The 18,852-nt window shown below is 49.9% G+C and overlaps 1 protein-coding gene across 1 annotated transcript in view; it reads right to left on the reverse strand.

The window, feature by feature from the left end:
- Positions 1–410: 410 nt before the first annotated feature.
- DYRK1A (dual specificity tyrosine phosphorylation regulated kinase 1A) overlaps positions 411–18,852 on the reverse strand; it is a 109,703-nt gene continuing 91,261 nt past the window's right edge. Inside the window, exons 11-12 of the mRNA XM_075332905.1 lie at positions 2,212–2,336; positions 411–2,085 (exon numbers count right to left, since the gene is read on the reverse strand). Of these exons, the coding sequence (XP_075189020.1) occupies positions 1,465–2,085; positions 2,212–2,336 (746 nt within the window). The 3' untranslated portion in view covers positions 411–1,464. The remainder of the gene's footprint in view (positions 2,086–2,211; positions 2,337–18,852) is intronic.

An 18,852-nucleotide genomic window follows, 5' to 3' on the forward strand; every position in this document is an offset into this window, starting at 1 on the left:
CCTGAGGAGAAGAATAAATAAAAAGTAAAAAAAATTATAATAAAATTATATATATATATATATATATATATATATATATATATATATATATATATATATATATATATATATATATATATATATATATATATATATATATATATATATATATATATATATATATATATATATGTATGTATGTATGTATGTATGTATATATATATATATATATATATATATATATATATATATATATATATATATATATATATAATTTATATTATATATACATACATACACACAATGTGCGAGTTTGAAAATACTCAGAATATATATATATGTATATATATATATATATATATATATATATATATATATATATATATATATATATATATATATATATATATATATATATATATATTCGGCTTTTTGACATTAGTAAAGTGGCCTGGGGAGAAGGGGAAAAAAACAAAAAAGTTTGTTTATTTTCATTTTTTTTTTAAAGAAAGGCCTCTTGAATTTACCCCATTCTATTTCTTTAAGCATTACCGACTCTGCAACTTACATGTCCAAAAGAAAATTTCAGGCTTTTTTTTAAGGCTATCCCAAATGCTTACATTCCCCCCACTCCGACCTGGCTGTGACTGAGCGGCTGATTGCTTTTCAGTGCACCTTTACAAAAAATAAATACGTTGATTTTTAAAAATTTTTTTTTTTTTACTGGATTGATCCATTTTTCAGACCAAATATTCCTATTCAATAGTCGCTTTCTGCTTCCTAATTTTCCCTTTGCAGCCACTTTGCGGGGTGACCGTCAGGTGCAAACACAGACTTAACCGTCCCGACAGATTTTTATGAAGGTCCTCCCTTATCGTACTGCACCTGCCTGTGACCACCTTTCCTAAAATGCCTTTAAAAAAAAAAATAAATAAAAAAAAAAAAAAATTAGGTGGGTGTATTCACTTTTAATATATATATATATCTTTTTAAAATCATGTTGGCAACTGACTAGGTTTAGTATAACTTACTATGGTTAAAATATACAAATATATATGTATGTACAAATACATATATAACTTTTATAAAATAACTGCAATAAGAGTGTAGAAGCAGCACAAAAAAAAATTTTTTTTTTAAAAAGGGAGCTTTTCCAATAAAGTGGATTTGGATACGGCTCTGAAGAAAAAAAACAAAAAAAACAAATTCATCTCTACTTCATTGTCCCTTTGCAATCGTTTCAAGTTTAAAAAAATAGTCAGCTTTTCCCTGTTGTAGCGGTTACGTGTGTTTATCTCCTTCTGATTAAAGCAGCTTTTGCACTGTTTTTTTTTTTCTTTTGCTTTTTTTTTTTTTGAAAAAAATAAAATAGAATGCAAAAAAACAAACAAAAGAAAAAATAAAATAAAAAGACCACGTCATAATAGAAGAAAAAAAAAAGAAAAACAAAAAACACACAAGAAACAAAACCTAAATTGGATTTAGTCACGAGCTAGCCACAGGACTTTGCTGAACACAAACTCCTGTCATGGGAGACTCTTCTCTATCGATTCCTTGCCGCATGGTCAGATGTCCCTCAGTTACATAGTGGGCAGGGCCCGTATTCGCAGAATATTGGTACGTCGGATGGCCCGCGACGCCAGTCTCTTGGCGAGGATTTGAATAGACTGTTAAGTTCACATCCATAGTTCCATTCTGTCCAAAGTCCAAGGTATTAGCAGCCATGGGGCGGTTTTGGTAGGCCTGATTGCCTTGGTTGCCAGTAGACGAGGAAGATGTTGAGGAAGAAGTAGTTGAGGAAGACAAAGATGTCATGGAGTGGTGGCTGTGCCCAACATCCATTGAATCTTGGGTGGAGGAGCTATTAGAAGGAGAGTTGTAGATCCTGGACCTCGTCCGGCTACCTAATGATTGCTGTCCATGGTGGTGGTGGTGATGGTGGTGGTGGTGGTGGTGATGAGCACTATTCCCGTGATGATGCGGTACATTTTGCTGTGAAGGGGGGACATGAAATGTGGTTTCTTGGACTGGGTGGGTTTCAATGGTAACTTGTGTGGGGGCTTCAGTGACAGTCCAACCCACCGGTGGAGGAAACGGTTGTCGAACCTGAAACGAGAGGTTATGTTATAAGTAGTGGTACTCTATGGGCTTTGGAACCCAAACAGGTGGGTTCCCCAATAATCTGATATATCCTGTAAATCGTAGGCCTGCTGACTTGTGAGGACCGCTCACCTGAGGACTGTGCGTCTCACAATCCATAGCTTGTACAGCAGCAGTAAAATGCCCTCCACTATGTCTGTGCTGATGAGTCGGGTCGGACCTCGCTCGTCCACTGTTACTTGTCCCGGAAGAACCACCTTGGAAACAAAAGGGAGTATTTTAGACTGAGCCAAGGAAACGAGGAGCCCTCCTGACAACCCTGCCTGGAGGAATGAAAACTCTGAAGTCAAGGAGTTACCCCGTACAATCAGCCTTGGCCAAATGGGTCCTTTAAAGGGAACCAGTCAGGTCCAATATGCACCCAGACCCACGAGCAGTTCTGGGTGTATATTGCTAATCCCTGCCTAACCGTCCCAGCCTATAGTGGCATAGATTTCTAAAGATCCCATATGATATGCTAATAAGGCCAGTGACTAGTCGCAAGGGTGTTACTTCCCTTGGCTAGTCGGCCCCTTTAGCATGTAATCACACCCCTATGGGCATGCTAACATGCTAATGAACGCGTAGCGTCAGAGGATGGACACTCTCGCCTTTCTGACAATTGCGTCTGACCCTGGACTTCGGCTCAGTGCGCATGATCACGGACTTTTGGTCATGTGCACTACACAACTTTGGCGCCAGGACGAGTACACCCGGCTTCATAATGCGCATGACCAAAAGTCCGGGATCATGCATACTGAGCTGAAGTCCAGGGTCGGAGGCAACTGTCAGAAAGGCGAGAGTGACTATCCTCTGACGCTGCACATATGTTAGCATGCAAGCACACCCCTATGGGTGTGCCAAGGGGGCCGACTAGCCAAGGGAAGTAACGTCCTTGCAACTAGTCGCTGGCCTCATTAACATATCATATGGGATCTCTAGAAATACTTTTTCGAAAGATCTCTTTACCTATTCTAGGTAGGGATTAGCAATATACACCCAGAACTGCTCGTGATTCTGGGTGCAAATTGCACCTGACCGGTTCCCTTTAAATATAGAGAACATCCCTTTAATTGCATAGTATTCGCTTGAACAATAGGAGTCAACGAGCAACGTGTGCTACTTGTACGTCTTCCTCGGAGGAACATGTCAGGGAATAAAGAAGTAATGTGAACCAAGTCGTACTCTGTTAGGCTTTCTGCAAAAACATTCGTGTGGGGGGGGGGAAGAGATGTCTAGAACATTAAAGAGACAAAGCTATTTAAAAACAGAGTACATCAATGGCATATGGACAAGATATGCCAGATACTGCTGATAAATATGGATCCCAGTGGGAGAGAGGGTCAGGAATGGAGAGGTGGGGACGGAAGCGCTGCACTCCGTTCATATCATGCACTGCGCTCCACTTATGCTGCACTCAATTCATATCTATGGGAGCTCAGAAAATTGCTAAGAAGGATCGTTTGGTAAGTATTGGATCTCCTGTAGAAGAGTACAGAGGTAGTCACAAATTGGGACAATCCTTTTAAATTCATGTGGTCGACAGATATGTACTCCACAATGGTAGTAATAACGAAGGAAAAAAAAAAAAAAAAAAAAGAATTTTGTTATTTACCGTAAATTCTTTTTCTTATAGTTCCGACATGGGAGACCCAGACCATGGGTGTAAAGCTTCTGCCTCCGGAGGACACACAAAGTACTACACTCAAACGTGTAGCTCCTCCCTCCTAACATATACACCCCCTGGTAGCCAGTCCTAGCCAGTTTAGTGCAAAAGCTGAAGGAGGACATCCACCCACAAGTAGAGACAGAGCAAAACCCGGAACCTCTGTCTACAACAACAACAGCCGGTGAAAACACACGGAACAAGAAACCTGCCAACAGGCAATAGGGAGGGTGCTGGGTCTCCCATGTCGGAACTATAAGAAAAAGAATTTACGGTAAGTAACAAAATTCTCTTTTTCTTCATCGTTCCTTATGGGAGACCCAGACCATGGGACGTTCCAAAGCAGTCCATGGGTGGGAATAAACAGAAAAACTGAGAAGTAGGCGAAACCTAACTTCACAAATGGGCGACAGCCGCCTGAAGGATGCGTCTGCCCAAGCTCGCATCTGCCGAAGCATGAGCATGCACTTTGTAGTGCTTCGAAAAGGTATGCAGACTAGTCCAAGTGGCAGTCTGACAGACCTGCTGAGCCGTAGCCTGGGCCTGAAAGCCTAAGAGGCACCGACAGCTCTGGTCAAGTGTGCCTTGATCCCCAGCGGGAGAGGCACTTGAGTACACTGGTAGGTATCGGAAATGGCCGACCTAATCCAACGACCCAGGGTCGGCTTAGATGCCGAGAGGCCCTTACGCTGACCAGTGGTCAGCACAAAAGAGAGGTGCACCGCCTAAGAACAGCGGTGCGAGACACATAGATCCGGAGCGCCCGCACCAGATCCAGAGTATGCAACGCCTTTTCAAAGCGATGAACAGGAGCCGGACAAAAGGAAGGCAGGGAAATGTCCCGGTTAAGGTGGAAGCAGCAACCACCTTAGGGAGAAAGTCCGGAGTCGGACGGAGAACCACCTTGTCTTGATGAAAAACCAAAAAAGGGGTGACTCCGAAGAGAGTGCAGCCAAAACAGAGACTCTCTTGAGGGAAGTTATGGCCACTAGAAAGGCCACTTTCTGTGAAAGACGAAACAAAGAAACCTCTTTAAGAGGCTCAAAGGGGGGTTTCCGGAAGCCGTGAGGACCGGATTAAGGTCCCAGGGCTCCAAAGGCCGCCGGTAAGGCGGAATGATGTGAGATGCGCCCTGCATGAAGGAGCGCACCTGAGCAAGCCGGGCGATACGCCGCTGGCACAACACTGACAGAGCCGAGACCTGTCCCTGGAGGGAATTGAGGGATAGTCCTAGCGGCAGACCGGACTGTAGAAGGAACAGGAGGGTCGGCAAGGCAAAAAGGCCAAAGGATACTTCCGAGCCCGAGTCATAGTGGAGATGACTTCAGGAGGGATACCAGAAGTCGTCAAGATCCAGGACTCAAAAGCCATGCCGTCAATCTGAGAGCCGCAGGATTCTGGCGGAAAGACGGACCTCGTGAGAGAGAGGGTCTGGACAGTCCGGGAGATGCCATGGCACCTCTACGGACAGATGGAGCAGGTCAGGGTACCAAGCTCGCCTGGGTCAGTCTGGAGCAATGAGAATGACCCGACGGCCCTCCATTCTGATCTTGCGCAGGACTCTGGGCAAGAGCTAGAGGGTGAAACACGTAAGACAGACGAAGCTGGGACCAATCTTGAACCAGTGCGTCTGCTGCAAAAGCCTGAGGATCGTGGAGCGAAGATCCACGTCCGGAGAGCCCTACTTGCGGCAGATCGACCGGAACGCTGCCGGATGCAGAGCCCACTCGCCGCTGTCCACGGTTTGACGGCTGAGATAATCTGCCTCCCAGTTTTCCACGTCTGGGATGTGGACTGCGGATATGGTGGACTAGGAGTCCTCCGTCCACTGAAGAATGCGTTGAACCTCCAACATTGCCAGGCGGCTGAGTGTCCCGCCCTGGAGGTTGATGTAGGCAAACGCTGTCGCGTTGTCTGACTGGACTCGAATGTGCCTGGCCGCCAACAGATGGTGAAAGGCTAAGAGAGCTAGAAACACAGCTCTGATTTCCAGCACATTGATCCAGAGGGCTGATTCGGACGGAGTCCAAGTGCCCTGCGCTCCATGGTGGAGATATACTGCTCCCCAGCCGGATAGACTAGCATCCTGGTGAGGATCACCCGGGACGGGGCCAGGAAGGAGCGTCCCTGAGAGAGAGGGGCCGAAGCCACCACTGAAACGAGCCCCTGGTCTGTGGCGAAGCCACAACCCCGTGGAAGGAGGAAGTCCGCTTGTTCCAACAGCGGAAAATGTCCAGCTGCAGAGGACGCAGATGGAACTGGGCAAGGGAATCGCTTCCATTGACGCCACCATCTGATCCAGCACCTGCATTAGGTGCCTGATGGAACGACGTCGGGGCCTCAGGAAAGAGCGCACCGCCAGAGGAGGGACTGCTGTTTGACTAAGGGCAGCTTCACAAGTGCCGGCAGAGTCTCGAATTGCGTCCCTGGGTACGTGAACTTCTGGGTCGAAGTCAGAGTGGACTTGGACAGAATGACAAGCCACCCAAATTGGCTAGAGTGGCGAGAGTGAGCGAGGCACTCCGCTAACAGTCTGCACTGGATGAAGCCCTGATTAGAAGGTCGTCCAGGACAAAAGGATCACTGCCAACCCCTAGAGGTGCAGGACCGCAATCACTGCTGCCATGACCTTGAGAATACTCGAGGGGCCGTGGCTAACCCCAAGGGAAGAGCCACGAATTGGAAATGTTCCACTCCGATTGCAAAACGTAGCCAACGCTGGTGTGAAACTGCGATTGGCACATGCAGATAGCCATCTCTGATGTCGATGGATGCTAGGGAATCTCCTTGGGTCATTGATTGATCGCAGAGACTCCATGCGAAAATGCTGCACCTGAACATGCTTGATGAGAAGCTTGAGATCCAGGTCGGAAGGCACCGTCCTTTTCGGGGACTAGGAATAGATTTAAATAGAAATCCCAGAACCGTTCCCAGTCGGGAACCGGTACAATTACTCCATAGGCCCGCAAGAATGCCACGGCCTGTGAGAAGGCGGCGGCCTTGGAGCAGGGGGGAGTTGACAGAAAAAAAAATCTGTTTGGCGGGCTGGATAGAATTCTATCCTGTAGCCGTGGGAGATGGTATCCCGCACCCACTGATCGGAGACGTGTTGAAACCACACGTCGCCAAAGTGGGAGAGCCTGCCACCGACCAAGGACGTTGCTGGCGTGACCAGATAGCCAGGAGGAGGCTGACTTAGTGGCAGCAGCAGCTCCTGCGGTCTACTGAGGACGCGGCTTCGTGCGCCAGTTGGGTTTTCGATCCTTGGCTGAGCTAGTGGACGAGGCCGAGGGCTTAGAGGACGATCAGATGGAGGAACGAAAGGAACGAAACCTCGACTGATTCCTGCCCTGGACAGGTTCCCTGGTTTAGGTTTGTGGCATGGAAGAACTCTTCCCGCCAAGAGCTTCCTTAATAATTTCATCCAGTTGTTCCCGAATAGTCTGGTCCCAGCAAAAGGGAGCCCAGCAAGCAACTTCTTTAGAAGCATCTGCCTTCCACTCTCGAAGCCACAGGAGCCTGCGGATAGCGAGGGAATTAGCCGAGGCCACCGCAGTGCGGTGAGAGTCTCCAGCATGGCAGACATGGCATAGGATGAAAAGACTGAAGTCTGGAAGTTAAGGAAACCATTTCGGGCATAGAGTCCCTGTGAGGGAATGCATCTCCTCTAGAGAAGCAGAGATGGCTTTGAAAGCCCGCACTGCTGCAAAAGATGGGGGAGAACGAGGCCCCTGCCGCCTCCATACAGATTTGGCCAGAAGGACAACCTGGCGGACAGTGGAAACCTTAAGTGAGGTGCCATTAGCCACTGATACAACGGTCCGCGCTGAGATCTAGACACCAGAGGGTCCACCTTTGGTGAATGAGCCCACTCCTTGACCACCTCTGGTGGAAAGGGAAAACGGTCATCAGAACCACGCTTTGGGAAGCGTTTGTCAGAGCAGACCCTGGGCTTGGTCACAGTGGCCTGAAAACTGGAGTGGTTAAGGAACACACTCCTTGTTCTCTTAGGCAAGGTAAACTGGTGCTTTTTTGCCAGAGAGGGTTGCTCCTCTGATACTGGCGGATTGAGGTCCAGTACAGAATTAATGTATGCAATCGAAACACTAATATCTGCGTCACCCTCGGACAGATCAATGGGGGACATGGAAAGCGTCCGAGCCCCCAGTAAAGGGATCCTCCTTGTCCTGCGAGTCAGCTCGTGAATCAGAGCCGCGGGACGAGGAAGGAGAGGGGACCCTGCTTCTCCTGTGAAGAGGACGGGGTCTGAGACCAGAAGAAGAATCCTCTGAGGGCATTGCTGAGCGAGCCGTAGCAGCAGAGGCACCCTGAGAAGGGGGCTAATGCATGCTCAGCAGAGTCTGGGACAGCTGTCCCATGGAGAGAAGGATTCTACCCAAGCCGGGGGTTCAGCCACCGGAGCCGGAGCAGCCGGAGGGACCACTGGGGATGAGACTCCAGGCTGAGGCACCACCATGTTAGAGCAGGAATCACAATGTGATTATGTGCTCGGTACAGGCAGTACGAGCCTACATGCAGTGCATATTGTGCAGCCTTGCAGCCTTACTTCTCGTGTGAGACATGCTGCTGAAGTGGGGGCTCTGTAGCCAGAATGACCCCCAGCAGAGTTTTGCAGTATATAAGCAGTATTTAAGCAGGTCCACAACCGGAGGTTGTGGCTTGCCAGACCGTTTGACATGGTCTCTGTGCCCTCCAGATCCCACAGCCCGGACCCCCAGAGAGATGCTGCAGTCAGCGCCGATCGCTGTGCAGACATGGCATAAGAACGCTGAAAAAATGGCGCCGGAGCGAGGAGAGGGGGCGGGGCCTACTCTAAGAGCGGGATCCGGAGGGCCAAGGAGATATACAGGGGAGGGAATCTTTCCTCAGAGAGGAGTGTCTCTCCCCTGTGCCGAACAGCCGCTGGGCGGAGCCGCACTGTCCCTCTGTATGACTGACATGCAGGGGCAGTGAAATCGAAACTAGGCCTCAGGCGAAGCCGGGGCCTAGATTTAACAATGCGGCCGGCAAACAGGCACCATCGGCGCGGTTCTCGGGTAAAAACCAGAGAACCGGCCGGAAATCACAGCAAAGTGAAAAAGAAGGGAATTTTGTTACTTACCGTAAATTCCTTTTCTTCTAGCTCCTATTGGGAGACCCAGACGATTGGGTGTATAGCACTGCCTCCGGAGGCCACACAAAGCATTACACTAAAAAGTGTAAGGCCCCTCCCCTTCTGGCTATACACCCCCAGTGGGATCACTGGCTCACCAGTTTTAGTGCAAAAGCAAGAAGGAGGAAAGCCAAGAACTGGTTTAAACAAATTCACTCCGAAGTAACATCGGAGAACTGAAAACCATTCAACATGAACAACATGTGTACCCGAAAAACAACCAAAAATCCCGAAGGACAACAGGGCGGGTGCTGGGTCTCCCAATAGGAGCTAGAAGAAAAGGAATTTACGGTAAGTAACAAAATTCCCTTCTTCGGCGCTCCATTGGGAGACCCAGACGATTGGGACGTCCAAAAGATGTCCCTGGGTGGGTAAAGAAATACCTCATGTTAGAGCTGCAAAGACAGCCCTCCCCTACGGGGAGGCAACTGCCGCCTGCAGGACTCTTCTACCTAGGCTGGCGTCCGCCGAAGCATAGGTATGCACCTGATAATGTTTGGTGAAAGTGTGCAGACTCGACCAGGTAGCTGCCTGGCACACCTGTTGAGCCGTAGCCTGGTGTCGTAATGCCCAGGACGCACCCACGGCTCTGGTAGAATGGGCCTTCAGCCCTGATGGAACCGGAAGCCCAGCAGAACGGTAGGCTTCAAGAATTGGTTCTTTGATCCATCGAGCCAGGGTGGCCTTGGAAGCCTGCGACCCTTTGCGCTTACCAGCGACAAGGACAAAGAGTGCATCCGAGCGGCGCAGGGGCGCCGTGCGGGAAATGTAGATTCTGAGTGCTCTCACCAGATCCAACAAATGTAAATCCTTTTCATACCGATGAACTGCATGCGGATAAAAGGAAGGCAAGGAGATATCCTGATTAAGATGAAAAGAGGATACCACCTTAGGGAGAAACTCCTGAATGGGACGCAGCACTACCTTGTCCTGGTGGAACACCAGGAAAGGAGCTTTGGATGACAGCGCTGCTAGTTCAGACACTCTCCGAAGAGACGTGACCGCTACCAGAAAGGCCACTTTCTGTGAGAGTCGAGAAAGTGACACATCCCTCAGAGGCTCGAAGGGCGGCTTCTGGAGAGTAATAAGGACCTTGTTTAGATCCCACGGATCTAACGGCCGCCTGTAAGGAGGTACGATATGACAAACCCCCTGCAGGAACGTGCGCACCTGAGAAAGTCGTGCTAGACGCTTCTGAAAAAACACGGATAGTGCCGAGACTTGCCCTTTAAGGGAGCCGAGCGACAAGCCCTTTTCCAACCCAGATTGCAGGAAGGAAAGAAAGACAGGTAACGCGAATGGCCAGGGAGATACTCCTTGTGCAGAGCACCAGGATAAGAAAATCTTCCACGTTCTGTGGTAGATCTTAGCAGAAGTGGACTTCCTAGCCTGTCTCATGGTGGCAACGACCCCTTGGGATAATCCTGAAGACGCTAGGATCCAGGACTCAATGGCCACACAGTCAGGTTCAGGGCCGCAGAATTCCGATGGAAAAACGGCCCTTGGGACAGTAAGTCTGGACGGTCTGGTAGTGCCCACGGTTGGCCGACCGTGAGATGCCACAGATCCGGGTACCACGACCTCCTCGGCCAGTCTGGGGCGACTAGTATGACGCGGCCGCAATCGGATCTGATCTTGCGTAACACTCTGGGCAAGAGTGCCAGAGGTGGAAACACATAAGGGAGCCGGAACTGCGACCAATCTTGCACTAAGGCGTCTGCCGCCAGAGCTCTTTGATCGCGAGACCGCGCTATGAAGGTCGGAACCTTGTTGTTGTGCCGAGACGCCATTAGGTCGACGTCCGGCACCCCCCAGCGGCGGCAGATTTCCTGAAAAACGTCCGGGTGAAGGGACCATTCCCCTGCGTCCATGCCCTGGCGACTGAGGAAGTCTGCTTCCCAGTTTTCTACGCCCGGGATGTGAACTGCTGATATGGTGGAAGCTCTTTCCTCTACCCACATGAGAATTCGCCTGACTTCCTGGAAGGCTTGCCGACTGCGTGTCCCTCCTTGGTGGTTGATGTATGCCACCGCTGTGGAGTTGTCCGACTGAATTCGGATCTGCTTTCCTTCCAGCCACTGCTGGAAGGCTAAGAGGGCAAGATACACTGCCCTGATTTCCAGAACATTGATCTGAAGGGTGGACTCCTGCTGAGTCCACGTCCCTTGAGCCCTGTGGTGGAGAAAAACTGCTCCCCACCCTGACAGACTCGCGTCTGTCGTGACCACTGCCCAGGATGGGGGCAGGAATGATCTTCCCTGCGTTAATGAGGTGGGAAGGAGCCACCATAGCACAGAATCCTTGGCCGTCTGAGAAAGGGAGACTTTCCTGTCTAGGGAAGTTGTCTTCCCGTCCCACTGGCGGAGAATGTCCCATTGAAGTGGACGCAGATGAAACTGCGCGAACGGGACTGCCTCCATTGCTGCCACCATCTTCCCTAGGAAGTGCATGAGGCGCCTTAAGGGGTGCGACTGACCCTGAAGGAGAGACTGCACCCCTGTCCGTAGAGACCGCTGCTTGTCCAGCGGAAGCTTCACTATCGCTGAGAGAGTATGAAACTCCATGCCAAGATACGTTAGTGATTGAGTCGGTGCCAGGTTTGACTTTGAAAAGTTGATGATCCACCCGAAAGTCTGGAGAGTCTCCAGCGCAACATTCAGGCTGTGTTGGCATGCCTCTTGAGAGGGTGCTTTGACAAGTAGATCGTCTAAGTAAGGGATCACCGAATGACCCTGAGAATGCAAGACTGCTACCACTGCCGCCATGACCTTGGTGAAAACCCGTGGGGCTGTCGCCAGACCAAATGGCAGAGCTACGAACTGGAGATGGTCGTCTCCTATCACGAAACGTAGGAAACGTTGGTGCTCTGTAGCAATCGGCACGTGGAGATAAGCATCTTTGATGTCTATTGATGCAAGGAAATCTCCTTGAGACATTGAGGCAATGACAGAGCGGAGGGATTCCATCCGGAACCGCCTGGCGTTCACATGCTTGTTGAGCAGCTTTAGGTCCAGAACAGGACGGAACGAGCCGTCCTTTTTTGGAACCACGAAGAGATTGGAGTAAAAACCTTGCCCTTGTTCCTGCAGAGGAACAGGGATCACCACTCCTTCTGCTTTTAGTGAGCACACCGCCTGCAGAAGGGCATCTGCTCGGTCGGGATGTGGGGAGGTTCTGAAGAACCGAGGCGGAGGACGAGAACTGAATTCTATCCTGTACCCGTGAGACAAAATGTCTGCTACCCACCGGTCTTTGACCTGTGGCAGCCAAATGTCGCAAAAGCGGGAGAGCCTGCCACCGACCGAGGATGCGGAGGGCTGAGGCCGAAAGTCATGAGGCAGCCGCCTTGGAAGCGGTTCCTCCGGTTGCTTTCTTGGGGCGTGACTGAGCCCGCCAGGAATCTGAGCTCCTTTGCTCCTTCTGAGTCCCTTTGGACGAGGAGAAATGGGTCTTGCTGGAGCCTCGAAAGGACCGAAACCTCGACTGCCACTTCCTCTGTTGAGGTTTGCTTGATCTGGGCTGGGGTAAGGAGGAGTCCTTACCCTTGGATTGCTTAATGATTTCAGCCAATTGTTCACCAAACAGTCTATCTACAGATAGCGGCAAGCTGGTTAAACATTTTTTGGAAGCAGAATCCGCTTTCCATTCCTTTAACCACAAGGCTCTGCGCAAGACAACAGAGTTGGCAGACGCAATTGAGGTACGGCTTGTAGAGTCCAGGACAGCGTTGATAGCGTAAGTCGCAAACGCAGACATTTGCGAGGTTAGGGACGCTACTCGCGGCACTGCTGGACATATGATAGAGTCCACCTGTGCCAGGCCAGCTGAAATAGCTTGGAGTGCCCACACGGCCGCGAATGCTGGAGCAAACGACGCGCCAATAGCTTCATAGACAGACTTTAACCAAAGGTCCATCTGTCTGTCATTGGCATCTTTAAGCGAAGCCCCATCTTCCACTGCAACTATGGATCTAGCTGCAAGCCTGGAGATTGGGGGATCCACCTTTGGACACTGGGTCCAGCGTTTGACCACGTCAGGGGGAAAGGGATAACGTGTATCCTTAAGACGTTTGGAGAAACGCTTATCTGGGTAGGCATGGTGTTTCTGGACTGATTCTCTGAAGTCAGCGTGGTCCAGAAAAGTACTCAGTTTAGGCTTGGGATACCTGAAATGGAACTTCTCCTGCTGTGCAGCTGCCTCCTCTGCAGAAGGGGCAGGGGGAGAAATTTCCAATAGACTATTGATGGCCCCTATAAGGTCATTTACCATGGCGTCACCATCAGGAGTATCCAGATTGAGAGCGGTTTCAGGATTAGACTCCTGATCACCCTCCTCTGTCTCATCATGTAGAGACTCTTCTCGCTGAGACCCTGATCCCCGTGATGACGTGGGGGGTCTCTCCCAGCGAGCACGCTTAGGCTGCCTGGGACTGTCATCTGAATCAGAGCCGTCAGGCTGAGATGCCTGTGACCCCCTTGAAGCACTGATTAACTCCAACTGAGGGGGACCGGGGAACGTTGCCGCAGCAGTGTCCATGGTCTGAGTAACTGGCCTGGCCTGCAAGGTCTCTAGGATTTTTGTCATAGTGACAGACATCCTGTCAGCAAAAACAGCAAACTCTGTCCCCGTCACCGGGACAGGGTTCACCGGCGACTCTGCCTGGGCCACTACCACCATAGGCTCCGGCTGACGAAGTGGCACAGGGACCGAACATTGCACACAATGGGGGTCATTGTAACCTGCCGGTAGATTAGCCCCACAAGCGGCACAAGCAGCGTTCACAGCCTGTGTCTTGGCACCCTTGCGTTTTGCAGATGACATGTTGTCGTCTCCTCAGAGCAATAGGGGTATACAGCCAAGAAGCGACCTTACAGTGCAATATATATAGATATATCTGGTACAGGAAAAAGTACACCAAATAACACTGTGGCACTAGTGGGGCCAGCACGAATGTGCTGCTTACCGCCCGCTTAACGCGGGTGTGTGGTCGCCAGAAATCCCTTGTCTGGGTCTCCCAGAGCCTGTGTCCGTTCCCCAGCCAGACTGCATGCAGGAATGGCTGCCGGCGTCTCTGTGGAGGGGGGGGCGGGCCCTGGGTGTGCTCAGACAAAAAGCGGGAAACCTGCGTCCCACTGTGCCCAGTGAGAGGGCTGGAGCATGTAAATAAGGCTCCAGCCCTCGGCGCTGACGATTGCACAACGCCTGTCCCCTTCCCTGATTGACAGGGAGGGGGCGGGAACGAAGCGTAGCTAGGCCGCAAAAACCGGGGACTAGATTTATAAGCGCCGCCGTCGTAAAAGCACGGTCGGCGCTAAGTCCCCGGCGCACTACAAGTCCCAGCCGCGCCGCCGCTCCCGGAGCGGCCGGCGCGGTAGTTCCCAACACATAAAGTCACTCAGCCAAGCTGCAGTGACTCAAACCCCAGCGCGCAGCGCTACTGTCCCCGGCGCACTAGCACACCCAGCAAGTCTGGAGTGTGCGCGGCCAGTCCATAGGGGGACACAGAGTACCTGAATGTTGCAGGGCCTTGTCCCTGAACGGTACCCCGGCTCCTAATCCAGCAGGTTCAATGGGTCTGTGGACGGAGCCCGGCCTCAGGGCTTGGAGGCCGGTAAGATCCCACTTCCTCAGAGCCCCTCAGGGGGATGGGGAAGGAAAACAGCATGTGGGCTCCCGCCTCCGTACCCGCAATGGGTACCTCAACCTTACAAACCGCAAGTGGGGTGAGAAGGGAGCATGCTGGGGGCCCTAGTATGGGCCCTCTTTTCTTCCATCCGACATAGTCAGCAGCTGCTGCTGACTAAACAGTGGAGCTATGCGTGGATGTCTGACCTCCTTCGCACAAAGCAGAAAACTGGTGAGCCAGTGATCCCACTGGGGGTGTATAGCCAGAAGGGGAGGGGCCTTACACTTTTTAGTGTAATGCTTTGTGTGGCCTCCGGAGGCAGTGCTATACACCCAATCGTCTGGGTCTCCCAATGGAGCGCCGAAGAAACACACTCTACCCACAATAAATGTACAAGGGACCCCTCAATAACGTCTCAATACTTAGCTTATGAGACGCAGGGCCAGGTTCCTGAGGGGTGAGCGCTCCGTCCGGCAGGGTCCTGAAAGGGCTGCGGATGGAGACCGGTCTCCTGCAAAGCAGTGAGAACTGTGATGGCTCCCACTTCAAGCCAGAGCCTCAGGGGATGGTGAAGGAGCGCGGCATGTGAAGGCTCCAGCCTTGTAAAATCAACCTTAACAGCACCGCCGACACAGTGGGGTGAGAAGGGACATGCCGGGAGTCCAGTTTGGACCCGCTTTTCTTCCAACTCTTTGAAATCAAAAATCAGATGAGAATGCATGTGTGTGTGTGTGTGACCTCCTGAACACAAAGCATTGAACTGGCTAGGACTGGCTACCAGGGGGTGTATATGCTAGGAGGGAGGAGCTACACGTTTGAGTGTAGTACTTTGTGTGTCCTCCGGAGGCAGAAGCTTTACACCCATGGTCTGGGTCTCCCATAAGGAACGATGAAGAAAACAATATAAAACAATATAAAATAAAATACATACAGTGTGTCCACCCATATCCTGTCCACCGCCATTAACTTGAGAACAGCGGCAGCTATAGGCATAGAAGTGGTGTCTAGGTATAGTAAAGTAGCCATGCGCTACGCAATGAAACCACCTATAGCGCCACCTGGTGGAAAACAACGGAGTTAGCATTTTTATCTTGAAAATGGAACGAGATAGAGAAAAAAAGTGAACTAAAAAATTGTAGGACATCATCAATTCAATACGAATCGACACCTTGCATGCAGAAATGCCATATGAAACCCATGACCCCCCCCCCCCCCAAAACATTGAATGCTGGTCACGCATATGGCGCTCATTTAAAGTGGCTCCCGTCAGCTGCAATGCACATCTGCACTCTGCACAGCATACTGTATCTTGCTGCACGTTGTGCAATATGGTGGGTGACACGTTTGCACCAGCATCTGTGATACGTTGTCATAGGTCCTGCAATGTTGGTGAAGGGGTCGCATACACCTGCTGTTTGATGTGACCTCACAGAAAGAAGTCCAATGGGGTCAGGTCAGGTGAGCGTGGAGGCCACTCCACACAGCCACCATACCCAATGACTTGTAGGAAGGTCTCCATGAGGTATCGCTTCACGTCCGCAGCCTTGTGAGTTTTATATGTTCTAATCATAGCATTTCTGCATGCAAGGTGTCGATTCGTATTGAATTGATGACGCCCTACAACTTTGTTATTCCCTTTTTTTCTCTCTTTCCATTTTCGAGATAAAAAATGCTAACTCAGTTTTCCACCAGGTGGCGCTATAGGTGGTTTCATTGCGTAGCGCATGGCTACTTTACTATACCTAGACACCACTTCTATGCCTATAGCTGCTGCTGTTCTCAAGTTAATGGCAGTGGACAGGATATGGGTGGACACACTGTATATTTATATTATTGTGCAAAACTACATGCCAATAGGGATGGAGGATTTCTGTGCACCCCTCAATTGATCCAACATACAAAATGTTTGGCTTGCTAGGTCCAAACAGGCCAAGGCCTTAGCAAGTACTGTCTGTATTAGTTATTACATGACTACGGGTCCTGGACACACTCATGAGGACACTTGAGGTCAGTCTGTAACCTACAGGTAATCATCATCACCTATCGGATCCATCCCGGCAGATTCCTCCCCTTTTGCTCTAATTCTTATATAAGGCAGGAACCATATCTTCAGCCTCATGGATGACAACAGCAGTGATCTGTTCAGTAAATCCATACAATAATTAGCTGGTTATATATCTCCCCTCCTCGCCCGGTTACACCGGTGTGCGGACTCTCCAGTGTGTTCCATGTGATGCTTCACATCAGTTTCCCTGCCTTCTGCTTGTATGAACTGACAGGAGGAACCCATCACAAGCAGGAGACAGGGGAGACTGGTTATAACTGTTCACATAACACACAGATTGCCGTATACATCCCAGGATATGCAGGGTGTACTGCGTTTAAAATGAGTACATCCTGTTTAGAAAAAGGAAGATTTCGCACTGAATACAAACAATTCCCAAAATGTTCACAAAACTTTCATAGAACATTTTTTTATCCCACAACAGGAAAGCAAGGTTAATAATATTGAATTACAAGATCTTCGGTTTTACGCCATGTATTTTCCCAAGTTCATTTTTCTAAATACATGGTGTCTACACTAAGACCTGGTGGTGCCGGTGTCTTTATCTGGAACTGCTGGTCTCGGGGGCTACCTGTCATTGATGATGGTATCATGAATTCAAGGATGCGCCGTCACTCAGTGCCCTTGGTAGACGTGCGTTTAGGATCATTGTCATGTTGGTAAACTGCACATCGGCTCCATTACTGAAGAACTGGGTGAAAGTGATTCAGTGGGCGAGTGTCTCCAGATCTGACCCCAAACAGCTATGGGGAATTCTGAGGACACAAGAGGTCATCACTCTCCTTCCAGGCTCAAAAAGAGCTCATTCTTGAAGAACGGAAACAGATAGACGGTGCAATGTGTCACCAGCCTGTTCATTCCAGGCCTAGAACACTTGGTGCTGCCCTTAATCATGGAGGTCATGCAAAATACCAGATGTAGTAGTTTTTGCTGTGGGGTGTACTTATTTTCCATCAATTAATTTGTATAGAGCTAAAGATTTTGAAATGAAAGTTGTGTCCTTAATCTCACGATCATGTTCTATGAAACTCAGTCTTGTCAAAACAAAAATGGAAATGAAATAGTTTGTGTTCATTGAATAAAGAAGGGAATTTTGTTTACTTACCGTAAATTGCTTTTCTTCTAGCTCCTATTGGGAGACCCAGACAATTGGGTGTATAGCTACTGCCTCCGGAGGCCACACAAAGTATTACACTTTAAAAAGTGTAACCCCTCCCCTCTGCCTATACACCCTCCCGTGCATCACGGGCCCATCAGTTTTGGTGCCAAAGCAGGAAGGAGGAACTCATAAATTGGTCTAAGGTAAAATCAATCCGAAGGATGTTCGGAGAACTGAAACCATGAACCAAAAGAACAATTCAACATGAACAACATGTGTACACAAAAGAACAACAGCCCGAAGGGCACAGGGGTGGGTGCTGGGTCTCCCAATAGGAGCTAGAAGAAAAGGAATTTACGGTAAGTAAACAAAATTCCCTTCTTTGTCGCTCCATTGGGAGACCCAGACAATTGGGACGTCCAAAAGCAGTCCCTGGGTGGGTAAAAGAATACCTCGATAAAAAGAGCCGAAACAACGGCCCCCTCTTACAGGCGGGCAACCGCCGCCTGAAGGACTCGCCTACCTAGGCTGGCATCTGCCGAAGCATAGGTATGCACCTGATAGTGTTTCGTGAAAGTGTGCAGACTAGACCAGGTAGCCGCCTGACACACCTGCTGAGCCGTAGCCTGGTGTCGCAATGCCCAGGACGCACCCACGGCTCTGGTAGAATGGGCTTTCAGCCCTGAAGGAATCGGAAGCCCAGAAGAACGGTAGGCTTCAAAAATCGGTTCCTTGATCCACCGAGCCAAGGTTGACTTGGAAGCCTGCGACCCCTTACGCTGGCCAGCGACAAGGACAAAGAGCGCATCAGAGCGGCGCAGTGGCGCCGTGCGAGACACGTAGATCCGGAGTGCTCTCACTAGATCTAACAAATGCAAATCCTTTTCACATTGGTGAATTGGATGAGGGCAAAATGAAGGTAAGGAGATCTCCTGATTGAGATGAAAAGGGGACACCATCTTAGGGAGAAAGTCCGGGACCGGACGTAGAACCACCTTATCCTGGTGAAATACCAGGAAGGGGGCTTTACATGACAGTGCTGCCAGCTCTGACACTCTACGGAGTGAAGTAACCGCCACTAGAAATGCCACCTTCTGCGAAAGAC

Source organism: Anomaloglossus baeobatrachus, chromosome 2 (assembly GCF_048569485.1).
Source record: "Anomaloglossus baeobatrachus isolate aAnoBae1 chromosome 2, aAnoBae1.hap1, whole genome shotgun sequence".
In the NCBI taxonomy this organism is placed as follows: Eukaryota; Metazoa; Chordata; class Amphibia; order Anura; family Aromobatidae; genus Anomaloglossus; species Anomaloglossus baeobatrachus.